The sequence below is a fragment of the Microchirus variegatus genome, assembly GCF_963457635.1.
Source record: "Microchirus variegatus genome assembly, chromosome: 3".
Classification (NCBI taxonomy): domain Eukaryota; kingdom Metazoa; phylum Chordata; class Actinopteri; order Pleuronectiformes; family Soleidae; genus Microchirus; species Microchirus variegatus.
The window spans coordinates 22,430,434-22,457,367 of record NC_139804.1 but is presented as its reverse complement, the minus strand read 5'-3'; the positions used below and the strand labels follow the sequence as shown (position 1 = coordinate 22,457,367).

At 40.1% G+C, this 26,934-nt stretch overlaps 2 protein-coding genes across 6 annotated transcripts; both read left to right on the top strand.

Moving 5' to 3' along the window:
- Positions 1–428: 428 nt before the first annotated feature.
- LOC310924519 (uncharacterized protein) lies at positions 429–11,308 on the top strand. Of its 5 annotated transcripts, none has more exons than XM_083886283.1 (30): positions 429–499; positions 1,079–1,218; positions 1,631–1,729; positions 2,352–2,468; positions 3,608–3,701; positions 4,851–4,900; positions 5,015–5,128; positions 5,209–5,292; positions 5,371–5,496; positions 5,874–5,987; positions 6,420–6,468; positions 6,564–6,625; positions 6,723–6,759; positions 6,848–6,963; positions 7,260–7,349; positions 7,428–7,532; positions 7,647–7,745; positions 7,842–7,940; positions 8,037–8,126; positions 8,238–8,333; positions 8,422–8,508; positions 8,607–8,699; positions 8,795–8,884; positions 9,008–9,082; positions 9,172–9,219; positions 9,518–9,628; positions 9,729–9,806; positions 9,883–9,975; positions 10,057–10,098; positions 10,185–11,308. In XM_083886283.1, exons 1-30 carry the CDS (start codon positions 478–480, stop codon positions 10,755–10,757), a joined length of 3,093 nt encoding a protein of 1,030 aa, XP_083742409.1. In that variant the 5' UTR covers positions 429–477; the 3' UTR covers positions 10,758–11,308. The 5 variants fall into 5 exon arrangements, with proteins under 5 accessions (XP_083742409.1, XP_083742408.1, XP_083742407.1 ...); XM_083886282.1 differs by having other exon boundaries at positions 8,422–8,514; positions 9,011–9,082; XM_083886281.1 differs by having other exon boundaries at positions 8,422–8,514.
- A 1,145-nt stretch (positions 11,309–12,453) lies between these two features.
- Positions 12,454–14,765, top strand: LOC310924522 (uncharacterized protein). Its single transcript, XM_083886289.1, has 4 exons — positions 12,454–12,503; positions 12,996–13,126; positions 13,386–13,583; positions 14,660–14,765. The coding sequence occupies exons 1-4, from the start codon at positions 12,482–12,484 to the stop codon at positions 14,663–14,665; spliced, it is 357 nt and encodes a 118-aa protein (XP_083742415.1). The 5' UTR covers positions 12,454–12,481; the 3' UTR covers positions 14,666–14,765.
- The last annotated feature ends 12,169 nt before the right edge of the window (positions 14,766–26,934 follow it).

Here is a 26,934-nt window from a genome sequence, read left to right as displayed (position 1 = left end):
ACCTATCCACAAGACTTTGTACTCATACAGACCATGTAGATCCCAGGCAGTGAAACTGGCATTACCTGTTGACACAGGTAAACCAGCCCTTTGAGCTGCACCTCCCAACTCAGATAAAGTCAGAGTACATGCTGTTGCTTTCAAAATAAAACAGACTGTATAAACGGTGTAAAATCAAAGTGAGCAGCATGTTCGTTTCTGCCTCTCACAGTACAACACTTCATGAGAACAGCTAGACTTGCAATGTTATCTTTATCCCAGGTGCAGTTTTTGTAATATTAAATCATTTCTTTCAAAGTGGGGTTTATTTTGAAATTCAAGAAGGGAAGTCTTGGATTTTGGCCTCCTTGACACTATTCCTGTTTCCCCACCCATAATAAGTGAAGCTTCCAACACCCAGTGCATGACATAACACTTGCACAGGTGGGTCTGTCAGAGGAGACCTGGGTCCCTGGACAGAGAAGGATCTGGACCTGTATGGAGTCCAAGCTCCCTGGAGGTTTGCTCTCTCTGTTTGACTATGATTTGTTTTGCAGTCTACTAAGTTTATACTTTGAAAAGTGTGTGTTTGAGGAAACTTTGGCTTGTGTCTTTCTTTGATCAGCATAAAACAAATCATTACCGGTAGACATGATCATGCCGTTGCTGTTGGACAGGGTCTGGTATAGTTTCTTTACACTAAACAAAGATATTTGATCTCCTTGTACTGTCAGGGGTGTGGCACAAATGTGGCACAAATGTCAAGATTTCAAGTGGATTAATGGCAAAGGTCATCAAAAATGTACCCATCTGCTGGCAGCATGCAACTGATTCAACACCTGATGTTTGATTTATGTTTTAACCTGGATGTCTGTTTAAGGAAGTGGGGCAATAAGGAAGTGCAGTCGCATTATCCTTTTACCACTGATAGAAGTAGCATAGTACGCTTTGGTTGCTACAACACCTGATCCACCATAATATTTACAGAGACAGCTCATTTTTAAGGAGTGCACAGTTTACTCTGATATGAAACCCGTATCAGAGTAAAGGGTGTACGTGTGTGGGCACATCTCTAATCGTTCCTCACTGTGCCCTTCAGCTCCAGGTGGGGCAGACGCTGATGGCGTCCTCAAGCCTGCATCGGTCCCTCCTGGTGGTTTGGAGCCACTTGTTGAGGTAGCAGAGCCTGCAGGTCTGGAAGATCAACCTGGAAGGCTCTCAGGCACAGGAGATGGACAGGTGAACAGGAGTGATGTGCATGTGTCTATTATGAGTATGTGAGCTATAATTGCATGTGTATATGACACATGACACACTTGTATGTGTTTATTATCCATCTGTTCCAATTGGACAACGGCGATACAACATTCATTTTGAGAATCCCACTTCCTGCTTTGTCCTGAGAAGACAGGACTTGGTTTCTCAACCCGTAGAGCCACACCTGAAACAGGCCATGCTCAATCTCTCCCTGTCTTTGCCGCATGGTAATTTGTCTGTGATGTTGTATGAGTTCCTTCTCACGTCACTTTAAGTTTTAACAATGCTACCACCAAGTACATTTGCTGCAGTGATAGTTACCTGCACTACAATTGAATTGTAATGATTATAAGGGTCACATCAATTCATTTCTGCTCTTCCTCTCTTTCACCAGGAGCTGTACTCGTTTGACAGCTCTCCAGACAGCGAGGATGAGGGTATCGGCAAGAGTGAGAAGAAAAAGAAGCTAAAGAAGAAAAGGAAGAAGAAGAAAGTATGTTCATTGACCAAACTATATTCACTATTAAATCTCATTATTATCAGTTATTTTATTGAAAAAAACATGATATCACTTCACGACAGTCTATGTAGATTATGTGCCTTCTTGAAGCAACACAGGTGAGGCTTCTTTTTTGCAGAAATCATGACTTTGCACATTCCTAACCCTGACATAAGATGGGAGTGCAGTTTGGGATGCGCCTACTAACAACCAGTCAAACAGCAGAGAACTACGAATGGAAATAATTTGTCGAAACGCAAATCGACTGTCACTCCTGCAAAAGTGATTAACTTGCACCATAGCTGGAATGGGGCGTGTATTTGTGTCTGCATGCGTCCAAGTGTGTGTGAGTGCCGTTTGTGAAAAAAATGATTGCTGGAGTAGATTTCTTTGTGTGTTGTCAAATGTTTGAAGAGCCCTTCCCTTGTGCTGCCAGCCACAGTGCCTCCTGTACGCACTTCTGACAAACGCCTTGTTCCAGTTTGTTTGCTGTGACTCATTCAATTAGACTCCCTTTTAGCACTTTCACCAGTAAAGGTGTGTATACTATAAACTAACCTGTTCCAATGAGCCCTCGCGAAGTTGAGCAATAACCTCCCTTCCTCTTTTACAACAGGATTCCAGCTCATCTTCTTCATCTTCTTCATCTTCATCATCTTCATCCTCCTCTTCCTCCTCCTCCTCCTCTTCTTCCTCCTCTTCTTCCAGCAGCTCATCAGACAGTGACAGTGAGGTAAGATCGTGGTATTGCCTCCTCACAGCTCCTATCTTGCTTCAACATGTCACACACAAGTTGCAGTCATTGCATTCCTTTAAACACCGCAGAGCTTTTCCATGAGAATTCCCTCTGCCTGTGTTATGTGTGTTGATCATTTTTGTGAGGCCTTGAAGCTTGATGCACAGCTCTCAGGATTCATTCACTTGAAGCCAAAGCCTCCAGTAAAAGAAGTGTAGATCTGATGGTTTGACAGTGCAGTTTTGTTTCTGTTAATCCCAAAGATTTAAATATCTGTCCTGCAGCACTGCTGAATTAAGTCAACGGTCACAAGCACAAACAATTTCATAACAGATTATAGGAGACTGATTGTCCCTTCTAAATATAACATTGCCTTAGGTGAGGATATTGTCTGACAATACAAGCTTTTAGGGGAATATTTGAAAGACAGAATGGCTGTAAATCCTAAATTATAAATTATAAATACACAATGTGATTTGGAACGAAAAAGTGGTATAAGCTAACTGTTTCAGAATGTTCAGAACTATGATAACTGGTAATGTTTTTGCTTTATGTGACTGCAGTCACATGATGGCTCGATTTGTCTGTGTCGTTTTCTGTGGGTGTGGTTGGAAAGGACAACAAGTGACTCTCACACAGTTTTTTTTGTTTTTTTTCAAGACAAATGACAGGAACAAAAGTCCAACTCAAGTCAAAGAAACCACAAGGTTGAACTATTTAAAAAATGTGCCACCACCCATGAGAGGAGTGGTCATTTAAGACTGGAATTAATTTACCCTGATCGCAAGGTGTAGCCTCAAAGGTCCCGAATCTGATAGCTGGCAGTATCTGATGGAAGTCATGACAATAAAATAATAAATGCTGTTTTAATGGGACCACACATACATGTGTATCTGCCCAGTATATACACTGCATATTTGCATATCCAGGATGTAAAACTACTGTGAATATGTTGTGTGCAAAATCTGTGCGCAGTAGACTCTCATGTGTTGGTTTTGGCTGCAAAGTCATAACAGATGTGAAGGTTTCCAGTTTGATTCTAGGGAAAATGCCTAAAAGTAATATAGATTTTGATGACTTTATACCTATTTGATGCTCATACGTGCAGTCATAAAAGTATCACCTTGTCCTTGCAGGATGACAAAAAGAAGAAAAAGGACAAGAAGAAAAAGGAGAAAAAGCTTGAGGAGAATGAGTTCATCTGGGACAAAGTCATCATTTCTCAGACTGGTAATAGATACAGCCTTTCTTATTTTAAGGTGTAAATGCCATATAGTCTCACCTAGAGACACATTATTGCTAATGTTATTTGCATCAAGTGGTGAATTACAGTATATATCATTCACTGTTGTTTTATGATGAAGATAAATTAAAGGTCTAATGTGAAGGAATTAGTAATCTAATGGGGACACTGCAGAGTCCAACAAACAAAACTCAAAATTCGGCGCAGTGTCATGGCAAAACATGGCAGCACAGGTAAACAACCTTGCCTAAAGCATATAGAAGTGTTGTTCTAAGGCTGTGACAACTAATCAGGTTTTATTTCAAAATGACGATGCATCTTTAGTTTAAAGGGGACATCTTATGCAAAATCAACTTTTTAATCATATAAATCCTTACTCTGGAGGCCCTAGCAGTCGGCAAAGTGGCGAAAAAAGATGATCACTCTTGTTTTTGTGGTCCTCCTCAGTCTAAGTACAGGAGATAAACCACGCGATGTTGACTTCCTCGCTCATTGGGACGACACAGTGCGCTAAATTCCTGGAGTTGTTGTATCGCAGAGCTCCGTTTTGTCCATAAAACACGCAAGAGTGCTTGTGAGGGCAACGGTATCCAAAAGCCAGAAGTCCACGAAAAGTTCTATTCTCGGCTCCACATTGCAGCACAGAGTCCTACACAAACTTCCAGCCTCAGAGGATGTATCTGTCCAGTGGATACATGTTATATACTTTATGACGGCAATGTGCCTGCTAGAGCCTGCAAATGATCACTTTTCCAAATGCTAACTGCTGCTAACTTACCTTCTGTCCAGGCCTGTTTTGGCAGGGTGATTGAACTGCTGTGGTGCTTCATCCTTATGGTATTTGGACCAAAGCACGTCACAGACATGTTCTTTCAGACACAGGGAACTAGATTAACTTGAGAAATAGGTATAATATGTCCCCTTTAACATACTTTGGATGAGGTTGTTAATCACTGTATAACATGCACATTATCATGTTATCGTCCATGTCGTTGACAAAGATCTTGTAGTTTTACTTTTTTCACTGAGCTAAGATACAATTCACACAATGCATAAATACACAACTGTGTGTGCATTTTTCATTTTATCGCTGGCAGTGACACTGTGTGATTATTGATAATATTAAATGTTTTCAGGTCCCAATGGCGAAATAGTGCAGGTGTGTCGAGAGAATGTGAAGAACCTGGTGAGAGAGAAAATAAATAAGCTTCAGTTGATTCAGTTGATTTTTTTATTTTTTTTTAGCAACCCTTTGCTAAATGTGTCATTATATATGTGTGGTCACGTGTTTGTTTTTCAGGATGTGGACTCTTCAGATGAGGAGGATGATAAGAAGGAGAAAAAGAAGAAGAAGAAGAAAGACAAGAAGAAGAAAGACAAGAAGAAGAAGGACAAGAAGAAGAAGAAGAAGAAGGTAAATAAAAGGAGTTCAACTTTAATCACCTCAGTTGACAGTTAACCTTTCATCACATCATGTTTCTCCTGCACTTCTAGGAGTCATCCTCCTCTTCATCTGACAGTTCATCTGACAGCGAGGATGATAAGAAAAAGAAGAAGAAGAAAAAGAAGAAGAAGAAGGTGACATTAAATGAGTGGTTCAGTACGATATAGTTACACCAATAATGTCGTATGATAATTATTTTTCTTCCTTGACAGGACTCCAGCTCCTCTTCCGCAGATAGCTCCTCCTCTTCATCCTCCTCCTCCTCATCTGACAGTGAGGACGACAAGAAGAAAAAGAAAAAGGACAAGAAGAAAAAGAAGAAGAAGGACAAGAAAAAGGTAACTCAAAGTGACGGTCAGATGTTGGAGTAGTGGCTCGCTGTGTTGCCTCACAGCAAGAATGTCACCGGTTTGTCTGCACCTTCTCCCCCTGGGTTTCTTTTTCCAGGTTTTCAAGTTTCCTCCCACAGCTCAAAAAAATGTGTTAATTGACCATTTGTTAGTCTCTATGTATGGTGACCTGTCCTCATGTGGAGTATGAGACAATAGACAATGACTCAAAATGTACCTTTGCCAGCTCCACCTTTGTTTGTAAGTGTAACTATCGCTTACTATGTCAATCAAGACTGAGTGGATTCTACAGAAATTACAGGCGATTAATTACACATTGTTGCATGAATGTGAACTAACGTGCTTTGTTGTCTTTATTTACGCAGGATTCCAGCTCTTCATCCTCATCATCATCATCCTCATCTTCTGACAGTGATAAAGATAAGAAAAAGAAGAAAAAGAAGAAGAAGGACGAGAAGAATAAAAAAGACAAGAAAAAGGTAAAGAAATATATTTTCTTAAAGTTTACATGTTTACCGAGCAGAGAAGGTTAAGTTGTCTGAGGTCATGTCATCTGAGAACAGTCTTTGGGCTAACCTCTTCTTTTCTCAGTGCACAGCTGTAGGAACTGTTGGATCGCTTTATAGCAAAGAGAAAACCTGATTTCCTGACAGCGACACACACACACACACACTGAGAAAGTGAGAAGTGCCTTCTGTGCCTGTCAGTGCCTGCAAGAGAAGGGCATGTTAAGATAAATTAAGACACTGTCTCAGCACCTCACCTTATATCTATTCAAACATGTGCCTGTTCAGATCTGTTGATAGGGACCCGGGTGTGTTTTTGTGTTTGAATGTACTATATCCATCTGTGTGTGTGTGGATGTGTGCTGAAAAATCAAGGTACAAAATATTTCATATGTGTATTCACAGGATGACGAGGAGAAAGAGGTCAGCTGTGTCATTGTTCTTTCAGCAGCTGGTGAGTGTTATCATTTTTGTTCCAACACATGGAAGCAGTTGTCACAGTTTGTGGCGCCGATGCAGCGATGTTGCACTTTTTACCCATTTGTGCAGATGGAGAGATCGCAGGCCCAAGCACTGATGGGTCAAAAAGGACAGACGGAGATGCTGAAAAGGTAAAGTATTGACACGAACTGTGCTCGTGCTACACGGGCACATGATGCACATGCACAGTCGCTCAGAGAAATCAGTAGTTTCCTTTCGTCATGACAGGCCAAAGACAAGGACAAGCTGGCCGCTGCATCAGCTGGTACGCACGCTTCTCTTACTTGTTGCGCAACTCAAAACGATGAGTCGAAAGATCGTCAGTGTTTGTGATGATGTTCCATTTCCAACAGGGGGCGTAGAAGCATTCCCTGGTGCGATTGAGGAGGGCAACCTGAGTGATGATGAGGGAGAAGCGGACAAGGAGGAGGACAAGAAGAAGAAGAAGTTGAAAAAGAAGAAGAAGAAGGTGATTGTGTTGTGTACAGGCTGCAGAACAAATAATGCTTTGAATGTAATTGAAACAGGAAATGAAAAATCTTACTTTTTGTAATAATGCACTTGAGTGTCTTCGGCGACCTTGAGTGTCATGAAAGGCGCCTTCAAATATAATGCAATATTATTATTGTTATTATTATAACAATTACAACTGTTATAGTCTAGTTATCACCGCCGTGTACTGATGCCATGTTTACTGCATAATACAGTTATATTGTAGGATAATTCAAATACACAGTGATTTCAAACATGCTTTTCTGTGTACAGGAATCTGGCTCATCTGCAGACAGTGATGATGATGATGATGGAAAAGATAAGAAGAAGAAGAAAAAGAAGAAGAAGAAGAAGAAGGATGAGGTTAATTCTTGTTTTAAATAACACATCGTTGTATTGTGTATATCACATTCTGACATTCTTTTAAAATTGGATCTGAAGGACTCCTCCAAGTCCTCACCATCAGATGGCTCCTCTTCAGACAGCGAAGATGACAAGAAGAAAAAGAAGAAGAAAAAGAAGAAGCAGAAGAAGAAGAAGGATAAGGTTTTTGTCCTCACAGCACGATTGTGATCAATGTTTTTTGTTCTCATACTGTTTAGTTGTGTCTTGTACTGATCTTAAATAATACACTGTGCTTCTGTGTGCTTTCATTTACAGGATTCCAGCTCCTCTTCATCATCAGACAGTGAAGATGACAAGAAGAAGAAAAAGAAGAAGAAGAAGAAAAAGAAGAAGACCAAGAAAAAGAAGGATAAGGTTTGTGTCTTTACAACACTTTTGTGTAGTACATTGTATTTGTTCTATTGCTGTTTTGTTTGGTCTTGAAAGTAATTCAGTGTTTTCATTTTGCAGGATTCCAGCTCCTCCTCCTCTTCTTCATCAGACAGTGAGGACGACAAGAAGAAGAAGAAGAAGAAAAAGAAAAAGAAGACAAAGAAGAAGAAGGATACGGTTTGTGTCTTTGCAACACTTTTGTGTAGTACATTTTATTTTTTCTATTGCTGTTTTGTTTTGTATTGAAAGTAATTCAGTGTTTTCATTTTGCAGGATTCCAGCTCCTCCTCCTCTTCTTCATCAGACAGTGAGGATGACAAGAAGAAGAAGAAAAAGAAGAAGACAAAGAAGAAGAAGGATAAGGTTTGTGTCTTTGCAACACTTTTGTAAAGTACATTTTATTTGTTCTATTGTTGTTTTGTATTGTTGTGTATTGCATTGATTGTTAATAACTTTTTGTGCTTTCACTTTCAGGATTCCAGCTCCTCCTCTTCTTCATCATCAGACAGTGAGGATGACAAGAAGAAAAAGAAGAAGAAAAAGAAGAAGACCAAGAAAAAGAAGGATAAGGTTTGTGTTCTAACAATACTTTTGTGAATGTCATTTTATTTGTGCTGTTGTGTATTGTATTGATAACTTTTTGTGCGTTCATTTATAGGATTCCAGCTCCTCTTCTTCATCAGACAGTGAGGATGACAAGAAGAAGAAGAAGAAAAAGAAGAAGACCAAGAAAAAGAAGGATAAGGTTTGTGTCTTTACAACACTCTTGTGTAGTACATTTTATTTCTTCTTTTGCTGTTTTGTTTGGTATTGAAAGTAATATTCTGTGCTTTCATTTAACAGGATTCCAGCTACTCCTCCTCCTCTTCATCAGATAGTGAAGATGACAAGAAGAAGAAGAAAAAGAAGAAGAAGACAAAGAAAAAGAAGGATAAGGTTTGTGTCTTTGTAACACTTTTGCAAATTAATTTTTCTCGTTCTTTTGATAATGTATTGGTTTTGACATCATTATCTGTGTCCTCATTTTACAGGATTCTGGCTCATCCTCCTCATCTTCTTCCTATTCTGATAGTGAGGATGACAAGAAAAAGAAGAAGAAGAAGAAAAAGAAGAAGAAGAAGGTAAAAATGTGGAATATTACTGTTACTTCCTTGCTGGATGAATGTGATGCTCATAAATCGAGTGCAGTTCGCACCAGTTACATTACTTGATATAAATGAATAAGGAAACACTTGTTTGTGTAGAAGTCCAGCTGTGACGACAGCTCCTCCTCTTCCTCATCTTCATCCTCTTCTTCCTCTGATAGTGACGACGACAAGGTGAGATGACGTACATGTAAATACAGTACATTCTGCCCAGTGAAGAGACAAGCGGCCACACAGTTCCTTATGTCTTTGCTTGACTTTAGAAAAAGAAGAAAAAGAAGAAGAAGAAGGATAAGAAGAAGAAAAAGAAGGTGAGAACGTCTCAGAATGTCCATTCCGGGTTTTCACTTGCACACGTGACCATATTTTGCACAGCTATGGGGAGTATTAAGTCAAAGGGTACTTGATATGTGAAATTCCCTGCAAAATAATAAAAGGCAGCGTGTATGATTGTCAACATTAATGAAGTCATATTATGGTATTGCGATTAACACACGCACATAATGACTGTTTAAAGTATTAAAGTAAGACAATACCTCATTACTGGGTCATTATGATTGTGTAAATGAAATCTGGCGTGTAGCGTGATCATTTCACTCCTCTTTCCAGGATTATTCTTCTTCTTCTGACTCCTCCAGTGATTCTTCCAGCGATGACGATAAGAAGAAAAAAAAGAAGAAAAAGGATAAGAAGAAGAAGAAAAAGAAAGACAAGAAAAAGGTAAAACAATGACATGTCACTAAGTGCTAACAGCCATTTATTATGTACGTTATTTTCTGAAAAAGTACAGTTTAAAACAATCACCACATTTACATCCAAGGACTCAGATTCTTCTGGCAGTGATGATGACAAGAAGAAGAAAGACAAGAAGAAGAAAAAGAAGAAAGACAAAAAGAAGGTAATTTACTGTGTGATTAAGTGAATAAAAAGGCACTTTTTTAAAAAGATGATTAACATCTTTGACTTCTGATTAGGACTCCAGTCCATCGGGTTCATCTGATAGTTGCTGTGACAGTGACAAGGAAAACAAAGAGGAGAAGAAAGACAAGAAACGGAAGAAGAAAAAGGTAAATGACTCTTCGTCGAATGTTATTGTCTTTGAGTGTTGCATGACGTAGTCACTGATCTCTGTTTGTCTCACCTGCCAGGGTTCTGGTTCAGAGAGTGAAACTGAGAAGAAGAAGATGATTGTAAGTTTGCTTGTAATATCAATCATGTAAAAAAAAACAAAAAGAAAACAGACTTTTGTTATGTAATCACATAATTCTTTTGTCAGGAATGTTTTGATGGAAAGCCAAGTTGCAAGCCAAAAACAGAAGCTTCAAGTTCTTGTGGTGGAAAGGTTTCTGCTTCCGGTGGAGAAGTCTCTGCTTCTGGTGGAGAAGTTTCTGCTTCCAGTGGAGAAGTCTCTGCTTCCGGTGGAGAAGTCTCTGCTTCTGGTGGAGAAGTTTCTGCTTCCAGTGGAGAAGTCTCTGCTTCCGGTGGAGAAGTCTCTGCTTCCGGTGGAGAAGTCTCTGCTTCCGGTGGAGAAGTCTCTGCTTCCGGTGGAGAAGTCTCTGCTTTCGGTGGCAGCACCCCCAAGCCTGGCGGTGCTCCTGTTGTCTCCTTTGTGTCTCTCCCCTCCAAACCTTTCCTGAAGCTGGATCCTTCTACTACTTCCGCCGTCTCCAAGCCCACAGTGTCTAGCACCACAGTGGGTATTGGAGACAGGGCCCAAATTCGCAGACCTCCCAGCCCCATGGAGTCATTGATGAATTCCTCCCCGAGGAGATATGGAGATGGAACGACCCGCACCACGACCCACCTAACCTCCAGCGATTTGCTGAAAGGCCCTAAGCCTTACAAATAATGACACCTCATTACTGGATCAAAAATATCTTGTTACTTGTTTGTTTTTTATTGGAAGAAGTTGAATATGATGATGAGCTTCTCTCATTCCCCTGATTTAAGAGAATTACAATCACTCTTGAAAAATAAAAGAAATCATTTGATTGGTGTTATTTTTTTTAATACAGAGGTTGCTGTTTTAAAGCATTGTGACATGGTGAAAAATGTCAAAGATGAGGAATGATTTTATGTTTTTCAATTGGAGAAAAATAAAGCACATGTGTAGAGGATGAAAATGTCCTTTCACAATCACAAGAAACCATTGTTTTGAAGAATAAATAAATCCTATTTTGAATGTAACCATGTATACCTGTGTATGCTGCATTAAAGTACCACATTTCTGGTTCCGCAGAGCAGATCATTTCACAGAGACATATTGATTTAAAGGGAAATCTGAAAACCTTTACATAATCAACCATTTAGAACATCGAAGTGTGAGTAACTGCAGCTCTACATATAGTGTAAAGTGTACGACAGGGTGATTTAGCAACCTTTTTTTTAAAATAAATTTGTTAGACAGAACCCACCCAAAGATTGTATTATCATTGACAATAAAGGTTTTCGAGTAACATCAATATTATGCACTCAGAATGTATATTTTAAACGTAAATCAAATGAAATAGGTATTCTTTTTTTAACTGTAGTGAATATTAACTAATATAGTAATGTTCTATACTATGCTGTGATTACCTTTGCACTTTACATGATACTTTTACTTCACCAAATGCATCTGGTTGACTGTTAAAATGAGTTCTTCATGCATGTCGTACAAATAGCACGGCATTTCCATCTGCATTAATGGAAGCCAACTAAATAGCAATTATACAAGCTGTGTTGTATAATTGTCATCAAGTGTAAAAAGAAAAATAATGGACCGAAATGTGTAAAAAAAAAGGAACAAAAGGAGTCTTTAATAACTCAAACTAACAAAAGGTAAAAAGGTAAAACTCGAACCAAAAAACAACAACATGAAGCAGGAACACATGAAAAACAGAACACAGACACTGGGGAGCACAGAGAGGAGATGATAATTAGACACAGGTGATTCACATTAGGGCGGGGCAGGCAATCAACAGGGAAGCCAGGACCGGAAGTCAAACTTAACAAGGTACACACTAGGAAGGAGTACAAAATAAAACAGGAACAGAACAAAAAACCCAAGGTGAAGAAAATAGAACAACAAAAGTTCAAATAGAATAAATGGCCAAATAAAAGTGCCTGGATAATCCAGTTACAATCCACTTTGATCATGACATTGCGGACAAATATTCATGCACTCAGTCTGTGATAAAAAGTAAATGCAATACTGGGCCACACTGAATAAGTATGTTTACGCTTTAATGCTGTAATTACAGTTCATGATATAGTTCAAATCACTTTTCAATGAAAGAATCAAGACTTCTTTCATCACTGACCACCTCTATAGTTTTCGACCCATTAAATAAAAACATTACTTTTTAATTATTAATTATCCTACTTTGAATGACAATTCATTCTTGAGTCTGGTATATATTCTGACTGCACATGAACGCAACTTGACAACTCGGGGAGGTGATCAGAGAGGGCGTGGTTAGAAGTCACGTGGTTCAGGTGCGGTCTGTAAATGTTTCCTGTGTTTGTGTGCGTGAGAAAAACACAGTCAGTCTGCGGTCAGCTGTTTGGAAAAGCTCACTACAGAGAGACACGATGGATTTCGACCTGTCCTCAGGTAGGTTCACTCTCAACCCCGTCACACTTGGACATGATTTGTGTTCATTCTTGCTGTGGTTTCACTGAAAAGCAGCACGCTCCTTTTTGGGGTCACGTTTTGCACTTTGTACTTTGTACTGAAAATGTCATGTCACACATGCTCATGGTAAAAGTGATCAATATGCGTTTTTGTATGGCTGATTATGCACAAAGTTGCTCTTCAGTCTGCGTTCTGCGTCTGCAGTACAGATCATTTATATATTTAAAATAAAAAATAATAGTTTATACGTGAAATAGGTTTTCAAAGAAATAAACAGTCAAACCTTTTTTATTTTGTTTATTGTGCACGTTCTGAAAGCAAACACGGGTCATCATAATTGACCAATGCTGATTATAAAAGATGGAACATAGTCATGTGTAAATATATACCTTTCCTTTTACAGTTTCACTTGCATCACAGATTATATTTTTATTCTAACTCGAAGTCTGCTCATGTTTGTCTCTTCTCCAGCCGTGGAAGGACCGATAACGCAGGAGAATGCTTCAAAAGATGAGATCAGTTGGCCCTGGAGCAAGGACAAGGGCAAGGACAAGGACAAGGACAAGGACAAGGGCAAGGACAAGGGCAAAGATAAGGATAAGGTACGAGCTTTGAATGTGTGTGTTCCTACAAAGATGCTCATGTTGACCTTCAGGGTCCTTTGTGAATCAATAGTGTTGTTCGATTGAGTCCGACTGTGAGATCAAGTGGCCTTTAAGTCTGTTTAATGACAAATTTAAAAACTTTCATCCTCTCTGCTAAATCTGATTCCTGGCTGGCTCACATTTATGTCTTACTCTATAAACTTTACCTATTGATCATGTAATTAAAAATCAACTTTTCCCGTTTATTCTTCTTTAGAAAGACCATAAGGACAAGTGTGGCGATAAGGACAAGTCTGACAAGAGCAAGTGTGACAGTAAGGACAAGTCACACAAGAAGCACAAGAAGGACAAGGACGGCAAAGAGAGCAAAGAGCGCAAAGAGCACAAGGAGGGCAGTAAATCAGGCACCTCATCTTCCTCTTCCTCTTCCTCTTCCTCCTCCAGTAGTGAAGAGGTGAGTTCAGTTCATACGTAACTTTCTCAACAACATGGTTATAGTCTAGTTTTATTGGATTTTTGTGGGTAGAACATCTGTGTGGAAGTGTCACCATGGCAAACTTCTGTATGCTATAAATGAATAAAATGCAGCTCAACAGGAAACACGGCTGTCACGCCTTGTTAGAAATGTTGACAACTCAATAGCCCTGGAACATACATGAGCAGGTCTGACGAGCAGAGCCAGTTTAACTCCTACTTGGCACACACAAATACTCACCACACGCCCTCCTGCATCTTTTTATTTATAGCACATAATGTTGTCAAGCCATTGTCTCGCAGAAGCCGCACATCATATGTTGGCGTGTTAACTTCAGTTGCAGCTATAATCACAACCACGCCCAATGCGTGAAGTGGGGAAACGATCAGTGCCAGTGCTCTCCTTATCCATATGAGACAAAGTATTGTGTAGTCCTCCATGACACGGATGTGCCAAGATGTCAGTGAACAAAATATAATTGAAAACACTAGCAACCTCCAAAAGATATTGTTCTTGTTTAACATAAAAACAAGAACACTACATTCTTGTGAGAATGGGTGAAAGCCACGTAGCGCAAGCTATTATTTTGGGCCACAATAATGAATTAGGAGTTAAAGGTACAGAAGCGGCCCACTTTCAAACATTGACAAAGCCTTAGATCTCATCACGTTTAGAACGGAATCCTTTTCACATAGTTGCATAAGCTGAGAAATCGGAAAAAACATATAATGTAGGTCACATGTGCATGAGTGATTGGTTTTACTGTACATGCAAATGATAGATGCAAAGAAGGGAGAGTCTGTTTCCGTGCGGGAGAATACAGAAACTGGTTGTATAGGAGAATCATTATGCTACTTAATCACTCGCATGGAAATGAACAAGCCGTTCCTATACCTGTCATGGCCTGACGAGACTTTATCACATTTCTCAATGAAAAAAAACTGTTTGTTACGGCTCATGCTGCTGCAGAAACATTAAAGATGGAGTAAGAACTCTTGTTTTTTTTAAATGTTCCCCTTTCTCCAGTAATGGCATTGTCTTTCTTGTCATTTCAGGACTGATGTTTCCTGGGGGACAGGACTACTCTGTTAGTCTCATTGTCGTGTTTGTGTGTGTGTGTGTGTGTGTGTGTGTGTTTGTGTTTGTGTTTGTGTATGGCAGTACAGCTGGACTTCTTGTCACAGAAACATAATAATCTTGTGTTTACGTACTTACTACTGCCTACAAAGTAAATGTTCTGACCACAAACAAACAGGCTCCAGTGTTTTTATTTGTGTTATTAATTATTAAATTCTCCTGTCAATGCGAACTGTCTTTTCTCAACCACTAGATGGCAGCATTTTATTCTTAAAAGCACCCAAGCCTTATTGTCACACTGAAAGCAGTATTTACCAGATTGATAAATAAATAATCACTTTGTGTTATGCATGTCATTTAAAACACATGGGCATTAATCTAAAGTCAAAGGCTGGGAAATGTAAAAAACTAAAATCTGCTGAAAAACTCCCAACAGTCTCAGGAACTTTATTTCTTTAGTTAGTTTTAATGTTCCAGTATACGATGCATTTATTGGCTATTAAAAGGGGAAATTTTGAAGCATATGTATAATATGTATGGATAAGAGTAAATGTAACAAAAGCTTGAATTTTCTCAGCCTTGACTAAAGTTATAATATCACAGTGTAACAATACTTCAACGTTCAAATACCTTCAAAGTTCAAATGTAAAGTTGTATGTCCGTACTTGTGCTTGAGAGTAAAGTAAAAGTACTTGTTATGCAGGAAACCTACCCAGTTGCCTTTTACTGGATCATGATTATTATTGTGTGCAGTAGTTCTATGTTGTAACTGCTGGTCTATAAAAAGTCTGACTGGACGCTCTAAAACAAATGGCCGTCTTTTACCTGACATCAATATTCTAGATGGTGTTCGCTGCAGCCCGGGCTGTCAGCAGAAGAGAATGACAACATTTACCATTGAGGATCTCCTTCAGATCTTTTGAATCTTTTATGCGGGTGCAGAAAACGAGAGAAATGGAGCAGGTTCAGAGGGGAATCAATAATAAATCAAGCATGCATCCTTCAGCGGCAGCTGAGAAAACTCAATTTAACCCATCCGTCGTGTGCAGACCCTTCTTTTATTTAGAGAATATTGGGGGATGAAATGTGTGGTTGAGTTACATTTGCTTATGATGTGAAATTAATTTCTTTCCAGAACAGCATGTGTACATACAGCATATCAGTACATATTAAACAACAGGTGAGGGCATCCAGCAGGCGTCATGTATTAAATTGCTGCCTGTTTATCTTTATCTACAATTTCCTTCACAATCTCTCATTAGTCGATTTCGAACCTGATAAATGTGTTGTTCAGAACGTGAGAAATCTCCATCCTATTCAATCCAGCCCTGTTTATGATGTTATTAGTTAGTTCGTGAAGAGAAACCATTTGTATCCGTGCCACACAGTGGCAGGCACATTTTAAATCGACAAGAATGCACTACAATTGTTAGAAAATTGTAAAACAACAGCGATTTGCCACAAAACAATCCTCAAAGTAATTTTCTGAAAACAAATGGCCAAATAATGTACATTGTCCAGCTTTTTTGATACGACAAATACAATGTGTGTCTATTTGTGTTGTGGACTGTTGCTCGAACAAAACAAATCAACCTCAAATGTTAAAGAGACTTGCTCACTTTAATTAATGGTTGGGGTTTTTAACAAAGGAGAACGACATATAGCCTCAATAATGATACATTTAAATGAACCAAACTCTATACTATAAAGTAAAGTATCAAACTCGTATTAGTGTTGCCTTTAAATACCAAAGTATATATCTATGTAGAAATAATTATTGTATAATTTGCACGTCGCTAATACAATCCGAAATGTAATTCCAACTCCAAACGTTTGGAGGCAGCAATGCACATCATTCTGCTTGGGCTGCCGCGCCGCGCGTGAGGAAGAAGTCTTGTCGCGAGAAAGAGAAATGGTGACCATACCGAAGATGGAAAAGGAAAACTCAGTTGAGTCACTTAAAACAGTACCGTTTAAGGATAGATCTCGAGTGGAAAAGCTGCGACTGAGGGCACTCGGACCCGACCAGCCGGACATAATTTTAACGTAACAGATACAATGCAGGGGAAAACTTCACAGTCGGTCTTTTTCACGTAGCTGGTATGTTAAGAGGTCTTGGCTAACCGGATGTCCCAAGGCTGGGGCTTTATTTTGCTTCCCCTGCCTCCTGTTTCAAACCGCGGGAACTGAACAAGTATTTGTTGACTCTGGTTTCACTGACGTGAAGCATTTTTCCGAAAGAGCTAAACGACACGAACATGTTGTGAGCCACATGGAAAACGCACTACGACTTGGGATGTTTGGGGGAGCAGGTATTGCCAATCAGCTTGATGGAGGATACAGGCTTGGGATCCGGAAGCATAATGCGGCGGTTGACAAAAAACGGACAATTTTGTCTAAAATAATAGACTGTGTGAAATTTTGGGGTGCATTTGAGCTCACCCAGCGTGTTGATGAAGAAAGTGAATATTCAGAAAACCCAGGCATTTTCACAAGACTTTTGCAGTTTTGCAGCGTTTTGCAGACGCAGCAGTACAAGAACATCTACAGGCGGCAACTGAGTTTGAAGGGACATCGAAGTCAGTACTAAATGAACTGCTCGACTGCATGCTCTTAGTTTTGAGAGAGCACATCATTGAAGAAATCAGGAATGCTGACTTTATCTCCATCCAGGTTGATGAAACGATGAACACTTCCGCTCAGTGTCTGTTGGCGCTTGTGTTCCGCTTTATAGACAAAACCCATGATGTGCAGGAGAGGTTTTTTGAGTTCATACCTCTCCAGAGTGCCACATCTGATTCAATCACCACAACACTCCTGGACAAATTATGCACAATCCTCCCTGATGACCAGAAGAGCAAGCTCATTTCACAGACATACGATGGTGGAATTGTCATGAGAGGAGCTGCAGGTGGTGTGCAGAAGACTGTCAAGGATGTGTATGAGTATGCACACTACAGCCACTGTTATGCTGCTCATCAACTAGATGTCATCATGCAGCAGGTGACCTCTCATCTCACTGAAGTCAGACAGTTCTTCTTTGACATAGCTGGATTCTCTAGCTTTTTTGCAAGATCTCCCAAGATAACCAGTATGCTTGATACAGTGGTGAAACAGAGAATTCCCGAAGTGGGTGCAGTGAAATGGGGCTTCCGCAGCTGTGCTGTGGATACTGTATTCAACCACAAAGATGACCTGCTGCAGTGTTTTCTAAACATCAGAGACTCGAGAGACTTTGATTCTACCACTGTACGAGAAGCTGGAGGCTTTGTGAGGCTACTGGAGGACAATAGTTTCAACTTCTTCCTGGAACTGATCCATCGCATAATTCCTCATATGGACTATCTTTACAGTCAGCTCCAGAAGCATTCCATCGACTCAGCCTTTGTCAACAGAGTCAAGCAGAAGTTCACGGATGGCCTGCAAAGCGTCAAGTAAATGCATATGTATGTTGTGCATACACTTATTGGTAATGATGAAAACAATATATCATTGAAACTTATTTTATGTGGCAAAAAAGGCTTAAAGTTTCTCTTCTGTCTGTTCAGAGATTCCCTTCCTTCTCTCTGCGAAGAATATGATGGCAGTGCACAGCAGCTAAAGGCCAAGAAATGTCGCACATTGGGGCCAGGTGAACTTCAGAGGGTAGCTACAGAGGTGAGAGTGAAGCTGGATGAGTATGAATGTAAACATAGCAACATGTTTACATTGATATTAATTCGTTGTCTACTGCTTTATCCTTCACATGATGGTTGAAGGGGGCTGGAGCCAGTCCCAGTTGACATAATGGAGCTTGTCCACAACACAGTTCCAGCACGACTCAACTGTTTTTTTTTTTTAATTTTCCATTAGGTTTAGTACCTGTTACCTGGTACTTTTTTAGTTCTTGCTCTGGCGAGGTTCCAAGTGAGCTGAGCTGATACTAAAAAGGTACCAGGTGCCTAACACTGATTGGCAGAGTGTGGAAGATTCATGAGCGTGACGTCCGACACAGGAATCAAATCGAACAATGTCGAATTGTAGATCTGTTAAAAATCCAAATATAAAAAATCAATATATAGCAATGGACTTTAACCCAAGTCTCAATATTTAACAGAAGAGTCTGGAGTATTTAATAGGGGTGGGGGAAAAATTGATTCACATAGGAATCGCGATTCTAATCATAAACCAATCATAAACTTCAAAAATCCAAAACACCAGTTTGTGCTATTTGTGTACAGTTTATTTTTGTACCTTTTGGGAGATGAAGCCTAAGCTTTTATTTTTAAGTTATTTTTTTGTACAGTAAGTAAGTTTTTATTTGTTTTGAATTAATAAATGTTAACTTTGGTCGGTTGACTTGGGAATCGATTTTGAATCGAATCATGACCCTAAGAATCGGAATCGAATAGTGAGCCACCCAAAGATTTTCATCCCTAACAGCAATGTGCCTACTAGATCCTGCAAATGATCTTTCCAAATTCTAACTGCTGCTCCCAATAGCCTCTGTGGCTAATTTTCTGTCCCTAAGTTTTGTTTGTTGTGTTTCTGAACAGGGCTGTTCCGGCAGGGTGATTGAACTGCTGTGGTGCTTCATCTTTATGGTATTTTGACCAAAGCACGTCACAGACATGTTCATTAGGACACCAGGGAACTTGATTAACTTGGAGAAATAGGGTATAATATGACACCTTTAACCAAAACCAGTCGATGCCTTACTCTAACCTTAACCTAATTTTCAAATCTTAGCCCTATACTTGGGTTTTGGTCTCCATGATTGAGGACTACTGGTCCTGACAAGGTCAGTGTTTATGCCAGAAAAGGCCCTAACGAGGTACCAAATTATGAGCACTCTTGTATCTCGGTCAGACAGCTGATTAGCCGAACTCTTTTTGTATCAAAATTTGGTTTTGAATGACAGCACATCTTTCAATGTTCGGTGATAAATAAAAAGTCCAGTCATAAGAAGTGCAGACACCTCATACAGAGTATGTGAAACCGATTTCCATCTCTTTGTTGTATTAATTTGGTGCCTTAATTCTTAGGTTTGTGACAGCATTTTGGGCCATACAAAGGAAAGCTTTGCCTTGCCTAAGCATCTGATCTGTGCTACACTGCTACAAGGAAAGAAATTCGAGGAGTACACCTACCGGTTCCCTGAAGCAGTGCTGAACACCACAGTTGAGTCGTACCCAGTGCTGAACAAGAGCAAGCTGAAAACCGAACTCTGTCATGTACAACTCTAAGGAGTTCATATACTGCTCTGATTTTTTGGCTCTATTCCAGTTCTTTGTGGCGACCAATCTCCAAGACTCTTTCTCAGAAACTGTAACTCTACTAAAGATCCTCATCACAACTCCTATGAAGACATCCGAGTTGGAAAGAAGCTCCTCAAAGCGAGCAAGACTTAAGAACTTCCTCAGCAGCACAAAGGCACAGGATCGTCTAAATGCACTGGTCATGCTCTCTATGGAAAAGACACTTGTCAAAGACATTCCAGATTTTAACCATAGAGTCATTCTGAGATTTGCAAGTCTGGAGAGGAGAAAGGGTAAATTTTCATACAAAATGTAATCTGTGCTCTGTGGCCAAACAATGACTATTTTTTTATTTCCTTGATTTTCCAAATGGCACCCAAGGAAGTGTTTTCAGATTTTGACAAATTTATTTCTATACACTACTAAAATGTGATAAATGTGCCTCTTAAATGGGAGTTGTTTCTAATTTCATTGTCATACTGCTAATTATATATTATTATAAGAGTCTGAAGGTTTTGGACTGACACTTTCACAAGCTGGGCTTGAACAGATTCTTATGTATGGTCATTTTAATGTGGAAGTTATTCTCTTTTTGTTAAAAAGCATCATTAGGCAAGTATTGCTCCAAGCAAAGAATTTGAGTAAAGTGTGTGTTTCCATCATGGTACAGTACAGGACAGTTCGGTTTGGAACAGTACGGTACGGATTGGAACGGTAAAGCCATGGGCTTGCATTTTAACTAAAAACAGCACTTTTACTTGGCCAGTGTGATACATAGCATGACAAAAATCACACAGCGACATGGAACGTGACACAGAAGACTGTTGAAAAAAAAACACCAGTCGCAAGGGAGTTGCATTTTTCTCTCGCCCAAACAGCTGACTGTCGTTGGTGGAGCCAGTCGTGCCATTTTACTCTGGTACTGAAAAATGGAACAGTAGGGCTGGTTATTTTGAAATTACTTTTCCTAATGCAAAGGCAAAAAACACCATACTTTTTAATTTGGTGGAAACGCAGCTTAAGTACATTGGTGATCTGATGCGTGTCACGTGGTAGTGGATAGCACTGTTGCCTCACAGCAAGAACACTCTGGTTCACGATCCAGTCCAACCAAGGCCTTTCTTTGTGGAGTTAGCATGTTCTCGCCATGTGTGCGTGGGTTTCTGAGTTCAAAAACATGTAGAGGTTAATGAATCTAAATTGACCGTAAGTGTGAATGGTTAGGGTTAGGGAATGGTTTGTTTGTGACCTTGATGTGGAAGAGTCGAGGGTGAATGTTGCGGCAGGAAGAGATGTATGAAAGTAGACTGTTAATTAGAAGGCATCTTTCCGTTAACTACACTTTTGACCCCTTCACTGTGGGCCCTAAAGCTCCACAGGGAGTCATGAAACATTTTTTATATGTAATATTCAAATCACTACATTTACTTCATTTTTGTTTGTTTTTTTATTTAAAGGTGGAATGTTGTAAAAAAAATAGAAAATCTCATGGAGAAGCATCAGGGTAGAGAGAATCAATATTTAATATATCAATCAATCAATATTTAACATTGTAAACTCCTGTTGTGGAGCTCCACAGCTATGAAGCTGAGTAAAGGATGGCGCCAGGGATGGATAGAAGTGTGGAGAGAGAAGTAATCCCATCTTATTTCTTTTTCTTGGTTTTTCCATTGTTTAGTTAAATTCAATTACATTATAGAAATATAAACGAAATCAAGATCATTTAGCTCTGCTGAGGTGATGTGATCAGAGGCTTCAGGCCTGAACAGCAATGTTTTATGTCGTCTCCAGATCTTTTAATCACATAGTGAAGCTTTAAACCATAGTCACTGTGGTGTGTCTTCTCCCCGTGGTGCGTTTGTAAAAGTTCTCCTCTCATCAGTTGTTTATCTTTTACTTTAGCAAGACTGGGCCATTTTCTCTTCTCTCTTGGTGACACTGATGTGTGTCCTCCAACTGTGCAAAGAACTAGCTCCAATGAACGTCGTCTCCTCCGTGCTGCAGCAAGTCCACACTGGTTGCAAATGATGAAAATAACTCACTTAATGAATGCCGTTGTGTGTGCGTTTGTATATCTATACTGTATATACATGTCTGAGATTCCCTTCTATTCATCAGTTGTTCTGTGGACTCACCGCAGGGGGGCATGAACGTCTCTCTCTCTCTCACTCGCTCTCTCTCTTCCTTGCCGACTGGCGTCAGCGGTCTCCTAGCAACAGCCGGGCTCGTGCCCGTCGCCATCATGCGCTCCTGTCTGCCGTCAATCCGCGCAGACACGCTCAGACTGAAACAGGAAAGCTGCGGATTTCTTCTTCGAAAATAAAAGCACTTTGAGTTTACCTGTTTATCACAATAAACTGCATTTCCACACGTGGTATAGAATTGTGTAACTTCAAAAAGTGGAAGATCCGTATTAAGCATATGGTCACTTGATAAATGCACTTGCACTTTAATCCAAGTTTTTAAATATGTTTTTGTTTTTCACAAACTGGACTTTTATATGGTTGAGTTGTTTATACATAATTTGCCGGTTTGTATGAATCATGTTAATTGCCTCTGGAGATAAATACGTTTTTTTAAAAAAAATGGAACTGAATTGAGTTAAATTATTTTACTTTTATACAGTTAATGTTGGTTTGTCACTTTGTGGGATTTTTCTTCCTGTGGTTTTGGTCTGCATTCATTCTCATCTTGAAAGCACCTTTTACTGAAGCTTGGAAAGTGCCAAATATTACCATTAGTAGATGTATTAATATTATTATTATTGTTACTTAATGGAGTTTGAAAATAAGGAATCTTGTGCTCTTGAATTCCAGCTTTATTTTTTATTTTAATATCAACCAACCCTCCCTTATGAATGTTTTTCATGAATATGAAACACGACTTTGAATGCAGGAAATCACAGGTTGTAGAAGAAGTGATGCGTTTGTATTGAACCTTGACCCTTTGCCACCTCGTGGCAATGGCGTCACCAAAGCTGGCGTCTGCTGTTGCAATCATGCGTCTTCACCATGCTCCGGGAGGTTTCGTTTTATTGTGAAAATCATGAATCGGAAGCTGTGTGCTTGCCACTGCTGTGTGACTTGGTCCCACCTCCGCTGATCTGCAGCGGCACAGACGAGAAACCATGGAGCGCAACAAGACGTGCTGGAGAGACTCACCTAGCGGACAGTTCAAGGGCCACTTTCTGGTGTCAGTGTGAGACACTTGCAGCAGCTGAAGGCTCACTTTTCCTTCACCAGCAGGTGGACATTGAGCTCACTCACTTTTTTTTAAATGCGTAAATTGTCAGGAAAGGCGAGGAAAGAAGATAATCTCGGAGTGACCAACAAACAAACCTGAGGAAAAGGAGGAGTAACAAGCGCCCAAAGGAAGACACTGGTGCCTGGTGGATGGAAATGTTGTTTGTAAAATGCCACGCGTGTTTGCGCTGCGTAAAACCCACTGATAGCGTCCATGTGTGATGTCAGAAGAAGAAAGAGAAGGAGCCGTTTCTTTACTTCAAGTAAACTGTGAGCGGAGCGTTGGTTTCTCAAAGGAGGAGGAGGCGGCGGCTCTGGACTAAAACTGACCTCGAGTCACTGAACACTGAGGAACCATGGTGAAGTTTCATAACTCGGACCTGTGGATAGCCTGGATGGTCTTTTTCTGCATGAAGGGTGAGCTGAACAAACCCCCCCCGGAAACATGTGTATCTTTTCCAAACTGCAAAAACGACATACATTATACACAAGTCTATAAACAAAAGCAACTATAAATTACAAATGCTTTAAATGATCTGCAATGTGCATCAGTATTGCACGAACAGACTGACATGGATTTAAAATGCTCAACCTCTGTTCTCCGCGCGAGCGCGTGCCACATCCGTTTGACCCTGGCCTCCCTTCTTAATACTGTGTGTTTGGATCAGGCTGATAAATAAATCCTCCGCATTTCCAACAAACATATTTCCACAGATTTAGACTTTTCCTCACTACCATTCGGCACGCTATCTCTCTCCCAAAGCACTTTTGATGGCGCGCGCCTTATCCTTAATGCGCTATGCCGTGCCATACATCACTTTTGCGCGTCTAATATACAACACACATACAAGAAACACACACACTGATACACTTTCAACACGTGGCACGGGAATGGAAGAGACAGTTTTGAAATAGAAACTGAGCAGACGGTGGACGGTTGCGCTGGTAGTAATCCGCCCGATTAACGGGACACATGGTGACAAGGCAGCACAGGAGCGCAGACAACCCTGAAGAGAAAAAAAAACACTGGTTATTCCTTTAATTCTTCCTCTGGGAACTGCCTGTTTGTTGACCTCTACTTAGTCCAGCGTCGTTATAATATTTGATCAAGCAAACAATGTTCCTGTCAAAACTGAGATTTGGTTTTAATGTTGTGTTTGATCTGTGTAATTTTTTAACTTCACCTAACCATAAAAACAATGGAAAGCACTGAAGCTATAAATAAGTTTAGGTTACATTACTCTTATTGCACAAGTCTTTCAAATACACAAAACAATAGGGGCAACTTTGGAGAAGAGATTAATTGCACCCATTAATAAATGAGCATCATTAGTCACTGTGTTCACATGAGTCAGGCGTAGGAATAATAATAAATGAAAAGGATTAAACTATCAGACTGTAAAATAGATTTCAGGCAATAATGAATGAGTCAAACCTTCTTTCACATAATATAATTAGAAGTAAAAATTATAGAAAATGCTAATTTTTGACTAATTTCACCCCCCCCCCCCCACAAACACCCCACACACCTTGACATGTCAATATGGACAGAACAATTGCCTCAGATTGAATTTAGACCTGATTGCTCCCTGTTGTTTCACTCTACTGCTCACTTGTTTAGCTGTGTACCTCTACTGTGAGTGGATGGATAGTGTCTTGTCAGCTTCACTCAGGATTACACACACACACACACACACACACACACACACACACACACACACACACACACACACACACACACACACACACACACACACACACACACACACACACACACACACACACACATGGTTCAAAATGAAGACACTACTCTTCTTTTTTTTCCCCTCAGAAAGTGATTGCATTTCTGTCCAGTTTATTGTCTCCTCCATTGCACCGAGTGAGGTTTCATGTCAACAAATGACTTTACAGCAAGAACAACCTGCATGTGTGAGCTCAGCGGCTCCATTAACAAGCCCACTTGTTCAGACAGAAGCTTCCTTATCTGGACAATTTTTCTTCCCTCCTCTTGCGTCTTGGCGGGGAGCTGCCGGTGTTTCTATTAATACATTCTGATGCAGCAAAGTCGGTATTGATCGTGGTTGCTTGTTTTGACTGTTTGTACTGACCTCCACTTTTTGCATGTCAGACATTGTCACTAAATTGATTGGATGTGTTCGTTAAGTTACTCGACACTGCATTGTTTGTTTGTTTTGTTTTATCACAAACGGGTGTAGCTAACTAATATCTTCATATCTTTTGTCCGTGGATGTCGCTCAGCATGTGTTTCTTCTAGTGCTTGAGATGAGAAGTCAACGGTTCAACATGTGCAGGTGAAAAGGACAAGAGGCAGTGATCACAGGCGAGTGTCAGCCAAGTTAATGGCAGTGCACTTCATACTAGTTTGAGCATTAGTGAGATGTCATGTCCTCGTTCAGCCCTCGACTCTCCCCGTCACACATAATCACTGTATCTTTCCTTAGTTGGAAATCTGTGTCTTACAGCTACACACCGAGAGATAAGTTGGGTTTGTCACATCCGCAGTGTTTGAAGAAACTCTCTTACTGTCAGAGGAATTAACAGAAGAAGCTCCATGCTAATAAAGCGATTTGTTCAGCTGTTGTCACAACGACCCCCTTGGTGAAACCAATACATAGCAACTCTGTCCGTGAAGTCCCAATTTACGATCCACCACGAACAAACCCCCGGGGGTGTGTGGTGGTGGCAGCCAATGTGGAGGTCCAATCAATTCAGCAAATTAAATTCAAACAGAGGTTGTGGCTCTGAACTTTTCAACCAAGTTACTTGTTTTAGCTGCTTGTGAAATGTATCCTATAGATGGTTTGGCGTTGTCATACAGTGGAATGTTCAGCTTCTGGCTCACTGCCTGTATGTTTGAAATGGAGAGTCCAGTGAGGATGAGAAATGCTCGAGCATCACAAGAGATGGACAAACACGGTGTTTCTTAGGCTCATTGACATTCAGGGCATTCATGTCTGCATCAAAGCTGAACTTAGACCGGTTCTCTTCTGCACTTTCTGTATGTGAGCATGTTTAACCTTTGAGGCTCTGCTGAAAACACCCGCTCTGTTGTCAGTTACAGTGCGTGGTCCACTTTGCCAAGTGTGCTGCTGTCGTCACTGTCATTCAAATATGATTCATGCCACACACAGTTGCACTTGGCTCACAGTAAGATAACAAAAGATACTCCTTTATTAGTCTCACCATGGGGACATTTGCAGTTACAGCAGCACAGAAGAAAAGTAATAAATATAAATATTTTTTAAAAGTAACCTGAAAGCTGCAGTTAACTTTTATTGTTGGTTTTATTATTTAATCTCTATTTGAAACAATGTCACATTATTTGTTTGCCGCATCCTTAATCTGAAAACAGGCTCTGACAAGCAATACTATCAGACCTGACTGAGGGAGCGTTCGTCTTTAACAGTGGCAGCACTGGGGCGGGCGAGGACAAGAGGTGTTTATCCTGTCAAACTGCTGAATGACCAGTTTTTCTAAGCAGAAGAATTCACTTCTGAACCTGTATATGGACGCTGCGCTCTGTTTTCAGTCATACGCCAAACTCTCTGCAGTCAGCTTGATTTAGCGCAATGTTGCTGTTGCTTCTGTCTGTCTTGATATAAAACAAATGACTTCCTGTGTGCAGCATGGGAATGTCGCCGGGCGACACAAGATCTTAACACTGCAAAACTGAGAAACAGAGAGAGTCATGTGTCATAGTCTTCATCGGCTGATTAATGATCTTACATTATAATTTGTTTGGAGGTAAAAGTT